The sequence below is a fragment of the Mastomys coucha genome, unplaced genomic scaffold, assembly GCF_008632895.1.
Source record: "Mastomys coucha isolate ucsf_1 unplaced genomic scaffold, UCSF_Mcou_1 pScaffold23, whole genome shotgun sequence".
NCBI lineage: Eukaryota > Metazoa > Chordata > Mammalia > Rodentia > Muridae > Mastomys > Mastomys coucha.
Window position 1 is genome coordinate 97,801,826 of NW_022196906.1, and position 6,372 is coordinate 97,808,197.

At 46.5% G+C, this 6,372-nt stretch overlaps 1 protein-coding gene across 1 annotated transcript in view; it reads left to right on the top strand.

Moving 5' to 3' along the window:
* Acad11 (acyl-CoA dehydrogenase family member 11) overlaps window positions 1–6,372 on the top strand; it is a 61,591-nt gene that overhangs the window by 50,471 nt on the left and 4,748 nt on the right. Inside the window, exons 17-18 of the mRNA XM_031346223.1 lie at window positions 55–209; window positions 6,227–6,343. Of these exons, the coding sequence (XP_031202083.1) occupies window positions 55–209; window positions 6,227–6,343 (272 nt within the window). The remainder of the gene's footprint in view (window positions 1–54; window positions 210–6,226; window positions 6,344–6,372) is intronic.

The following is a 6,372-nucleotide window of genomic DNA, read 5'->3' on the forward strand; positions in this document are numbered from 1 at the left end:
TGTAGATAAAAGGACAGGCTGGGGCATCTTCATGTTCTGCCTGCTTCTTCACAGGTGAAGGCAGGGGCTTTGAGATTTCCCAAGGCCGCCTTGGACCTGGAAGAATCCACCACTGTATGAGAACCGTGGGCTTGGCAGAACGCATTCTGCAGATCATGTGTGACCGGGCAATGCAGAGGGAGGCCTTCAAGAAGAAGCTCTGTGAACACGTAAGGAGGACGACATCCTTGAGCCTGCTGTAGCTCCCTCAGCTATGCCGACCTTATAAGAAGAGCATCCATGCTTGAGGGCTGCCCTTTGCACAAGCAGGGGAGTTTCTGTCGAGGGTGTGGCTGTAGCCCGGGTGAGAAGCTGCATTTCCCCTTATGAAAGATAAACCAGGTCCCATGCTTCAACACCCAGCCCTCAGAGTGTGAGAATGGCCTCAGCCCTCTCAGACTCATGTCCTCTAGGGTGCCTGGGACACCACAGCTCACTGAGGACTTGGGATTGTCATAGAAAAAGAACTTGCCTTGCCCTGGGGTTTCTGGAAGAAATTAGATAAGTGTAAACACATGGGAAAACAGTGTATAACTCAGAGAAAGAAGGAATATTCTATGTCAGATTTTAAAATGGAACGGGCTGATTCTGATGGAGAGATGGGGCCAGCATTTGGTGGGAGGCACATGATTTTTGAATTTTCATCTATTTAAATTGTATACTATTGAGCCTGTTACTTTACAACCCACTATAGACACAGTTACAAAGAGGCAGTAAAATTAGATCATGCGTGTCAGCAGAGGGAAGAGGTATGGCTGCAGACTCTAGAGAACCTTCTACAAGAAGCGAGATAGCCACGTCATAACCCATAGGGCACCCCTAATTTTTAAGAAAGCAAGAAAACTCTGTTAAATATTTAATCTTACCTTTGCTCACATGCTTGTATTAGGCCTAGCTTGTGTTGACTGAAGTGTTGTGTTTGTTACATAGATGTATGTTATCATATGAGCCCGCCTCCACCCCACCACCCGCACCCCACTCCTCACCCCACACCATTCAGTTACAACCTCAGAATGTTTCACAGCAGCTTTTTACTTAGGTTTGGTGGTTTGTCTTGTTGGTTGGTTTATTGCTTTTCTGAGACAGAGACTTTCTGTGTAGGCCTGGCTGTCCTGGAACTCACAGAGATGCGCCTGCATCTACCTCCCAAGCAGGACTGGAAGGCGCACACAGCCACACCCAGCATCCACTTAGGCTTTTATGGGCTGTTTCTGTCTTGTGAGGTATTCCCTCTTCAGTGTCAGTTCTGAGAGCAGCGTGGATGCAAACACAAGTACTAATATTCAGTGTAGCAGTGTTGTAGCAGGGGTCGGGGCTGGGAAGAGAGGTCTGCAAGATACCATGACAACAGTTACTTATCACTAATATTTGTGATGAGTCTGAGCTCACTCAACATTAACATGGTTTGTTTACATTGTTGTTTTTAAGAAGAATGCAGCCAGACTTGTGATGCTGTGCAGTTTGTGGGGAAGCCTGTGATTGAGGAGCAGTGTGGGAAGATGTGGGGTCATGATGGATGTAGCCCTGTTGCTGCTCATGGCATCGGCAAGCTTGTCAGGCCTTTGCAAGCTTGTCATGTGAGCCCTGGAGCCAGGGCAGGAGAGGACCTGCTGGGGTCCGGCAGCATCCTGAGCTCCAGGCTCTACCCAGGCGTGTGGTTTGCTTGGGTTTGTTGTTGTTGTCGACTTGTTTCTTTTTGGGGTTGCCTTTTGTTTGTTTGTTTGTTTGTTTGTTTTGTGAGGCAGAGTTTCTCTATAGCCCTGGATGTCCTGGAACTCGATTTGTAGACCAGGCTGGCCTCAAATCCAGGGATCTGCTTGCATTAGCCTCTGCCTCCTGAGTGCTGGGATTCATCCCGCACCTGACTTGAGTGCTGTTTTAATGCTGCACCGGAGAGGGTCTCGCTCCTGTCCTTTAATATAGCCCACTACACCCATGAGGCCTTTAAACCCGTGTGTGTCTTTGTGCTGGAACCCTCTCACATCTGACTTGAATTAATTCAGTTGGCAGAAGCAGAAGGAGCGCGGGTAAGCTTGTCATAAACAAGAATCTGCTCCAGCTCTCTTTTTTTCTTTCACAATTTGTAAAAATGACATTTGTTTCCCTCAATGTGGAGACTCCTTCCAGCTGCCTTCTAAATTATTCCAGCTCTAAAAGGGAATCTCATCTCAGTCAACGCAATTTTCACCCTTCAGTGCTTTTCAGCAAATCTGGGGTCTGAAGGGACTCAGCTGGGAACTTGATCCTTTGTTCTAAAAACTAAGAAGGGAAAACATTTAAATCTGTTCACGAAAATGTGGTTTCCCTGTTTTTCATTCATCAAAAACTTCACTGACCGCTGGCAGCTTGCTGGAGATGAATTCCGAGCCTGTTTCCACCCGTAAGGCTCGCCCTGACCTGAGTGCTGGGGCCACAGAGCTCACCATGCTGATTCTGTGGCTGCGTGTTTGAAAAGGAGAAAGAAGCAGATGAAGCTCATTCAAGACATATTTTTTTTCAGTTGGCCCAATCTGTGTGATCACTATGTGATCAGGACGGATGAGGTGGTTTCCGTTTTTAAGATGGAGTGCACATTTTACACTTCATAGTACATTTACATTCATGTTGGACATGCTTTGGGCCTTAGAAGCCACATGTGCTTGAAGAAAGATGACTGGGCGGGAGATGGCTGTGGAAATTCACGTGGCTTGAATCAAGCGCTGGAATTTGCTGGTCAGGCTTAGCAAACACTGTAAACAACAATTCCATGTTTCAAATTGGGAACCCCAAAATCCATTTCGATCACCTGGGATGGGTTATGAATGCCATGTTGCGTCTGGGATTTATGGCATGTGAACCCATAACCCATGCACTTCCCGCTTTGGCTCTACGTTCTGACAACTGAAAGAAATGCAGAGGATTTTCACAGATAAGTGGGAAACAAGTACTCCTTTTTACTGTTCTGTTTTGAGATAATTATAGCCACACACACAGCTATAGGAGATAATGCCGGAAGGCCCCTTCTTCTACCCAGTTCTCCTCAGTGGGAGTAGCTTGAAAAGCTACAGAAGCACATCAGAATGATGCTGATGCTGTCAGGGATACCATTCAGCTACAGAATTCCCATCACCTCGAGCTCATTCATGCTGTCCTTTTATGAACCAAACTCACCTCACTCTCTACTCCGTCTCTTCCTTGGCTCCCAGCAACCACAGTCTGCTCCATTTGAAGTCATTTTTTTCCATTCCAGACATGGGATTATTTAGTATGTAAGTAAGCCTTAGGGATTAGTTGTTTTCCTCAGTCCTGTTTCTTTGGAGAATCACCAAGCTGTGTGATTCAGTCAGTAGCTGGTTCTTTGTACTTCTGAGCAGCATCTCTTCGTGTAGATGTACCACAGGTGAGCTACACATCTGCTGAGGGACACCTGTCTTGTTTATGGTTTTATGGTTCTGGCTGTTATAAAGCTGGTATAACTATATGTATTTTGTGTTCCTGTGAATACTACCTTACCATTTATCAGAGATAAATGCCCCCAAGAATAGTTCCTGGGTGATATGATTGTTGTATTCAGCTCCCAAGCTGTGTATCAGTGGTCCAGTGTCTGTGCACGCCCACCAGTATGTGATGATGTCACAGTTTTCTGTCTTTAGGCATTCTGATTGGTAAAGATCCCACAGTTTTGCTCTGAACATTGCTTTACATGACATCTGATTGTGTTTGCATGACACAGCATTTTCCAGTTTTGTTTTTGCCATTTTTGCTATGTCATATCTCAAGAATGTCTCTTTAAGATGTGAACAGACTGACTAGTGGCAAACAAATACATCAAAGGAGGATCAAAAGCGCCAAGCACCAGAAAAATGCAGGCTGGATCTGCAGTGAACTATCTCTGACTGAAAGATTCCTAACAGCACCCAGTGCTTGGGAAACATCCAGGGCTGTCATAGTCAGCTGGTGTCCCTTCGTGGTACAACCACTTAAGCCAGCTATTTCTTACAAATGTTAGCCAGTGGCAAACAACTCTACTTTTAGTGTTTGCTTAAAAAATGAAGCAAAACAAAAACGCCAACAACAAAGTGAAGAACATATACTCATACCAAAGGCTATATAGAAATGTTTACTGAGGCTCCATGGATCAGAAGTCGGTGTGGCCCGATGTCCCTCAGCAGTTGACTAACAAACCACGGGCCTCTCCAGAATGGGGTCATTCTCAGCAGCTAGCATTGCTGGCTGTCAGGAAGCAGAAAGACGTGGGTGGAGTCAAAGCATTACACTGGGTGAGAGAAGCCGAAGAAGCCATTCTGCATCCATTATGTGCTGGACAATCTCCTTGTACAGTACCCTGGAAAAGGCAAGGCTGTGGGGTGTTCTGATAGAGGAGGCTTGGAAGTGCCTGTGTGTGTGTATGTGTGTGTGTGTGTGTGTGTGTATATGTGTGTGTGTGTGTAAGACAGAGACAGAGAAACAGAGACAGAGTCAGAGAGAGAAGCTCTTAGAACATCCTCTCAGGGCTTTCTGCTTGTTTGGAGGCGGGTATGTTCATTTGTCATTTTGGGTATGAGTGTTTTGCCTGCATGTGTAGCAGAATAAAAGAGCACCTGATCCCCTAGAACTGGAGTTACAGACAGCTGTGAGCTGCCATGTGGGTGCTTGGAATTGAAGCCAAGTCCTCTGGAAAAGCAGCCAGTGCTCGTAACCAACCCACCAGACTCCCTCTCCAGTCTTGGATCTCATGTAGCCCAGTCTAGCCCCACACTCCTTATTCCTCCACCTCTCCTTCCCTAGTGCTGGTATAACAGGCCAGGCACCTCTTTAAGAATGGGAAAGGTCTTTTTAAATAAATTACATCACAATAAAGGGCTGCTGGGTCATCTGAAATTGTGCTGGGAATAATCTAGTCTGATTAGAACCAGCTCCTCCATTGTACACATATGGATTGGTATTCACATGGGCCCCAAGAGAAGTGTGGCAATAAGACAGTTGCTCAGTTCAGCCACCTTGATATCAGACATTAAGATATTCAAAATAAGAGGCCAGCAGGCCCCCTGCTACGCAGGTGGAAGACACCCAGAGACCCACCCTGTTTGTGGCCCACCCACAGCGAGAGCCATGACACTGTGCAAGTGTATGGTGGAGAGATGAGAGAGAAAGAGAAGTAGAAGGGTTCGAGTACTATGGAGAGAGGCAGCACTGACCAGGATGGAGAGGAAACAGCCTGACGTGAGTAGCATGCCCTGCTACCTGAGGCCATGTCATCATGGCTCACACTACTGCTCCGGGCCATGTCTGGGTCCATGGCCATCCAGCAGCAGGGGTCTGTGTCAGTGCCCTGGCTAGCTCACCCAATGCCTCAGCAGCAAGGTGAGCAGGGCTGGCTTACCCAAAGGTGAGCTAGCTAGTGCAGTGTTGGAGAGGTGGTGTGGGTACAGGAAAGCTTAGTTACCACCTGGGCTTTTGAGTTGGCCCACCCCATCATCTACCCCATCTATGAACTGCTGGAGCACGGGAAACAGCTGGTTCTGAAGATCCCAAGCTGCAGGATCTCCATGACACAGGGCAACAACAGGATCCCAGAGGAGTCCTGATGAGGATCCAGTATTGATAGTGTAGCAGAAGCCAGGGACCTCAAACCAGAGCAATGACTTACTGCAATGAACTTTTACCACTAAAGATGTAAGGACAAAAAGGGCGTGCTGTGGGACGCACTGTGACATACTACAGCTCCCGTGGTGAGATGTTTTGGTTTGGCTGGTTTGGGTTTTTGTTTATTATTTTTTATCATTTTTTTCTCTTAATCTGTTGTTAGGGAGGTTGCAAGGGTCGGGGGAACAATAGGGATAGGAAGATGAGTGGGATTGGGTACATGACGTGAAATTCACCAAGAATCAATAAAAAAAATTAAAAAATATATTCAGAATAGGTACCTGCCACCATGTCTGCAGCCTGAATTTGGGAATCAGGGTACAAGACGCACACCACACACATGAATTTTAAAACATCCAAAATAAGTGAGTTTTTCTTTTTTTTTTTTTTTTGAGTGATTAATGCTTCTTTCTACAATCTTCTCATTATAACTATAGTATCCCACAGGTTTGTAGCTAAGACTCTGATTCAAAGATAAACACAACCAGGCTGTGAACTCCCACTGAACTATGAAAGGTTTATCAAACAAGACCCCACTGATCCTTCCCTCGCTCCCCTACAGGAAGTCGTGGCTCACTGGATCGCTAAAAGCCGAATAGCCATCGAGGAGATCCGCCTGCTGACCTTGAAAGCAGCTCACAGCATAGATACTCTGGGCAGTGCCTCAGCCAGGAAGGAGGTGAGCTACCCACGTGACTCCAACCCCCC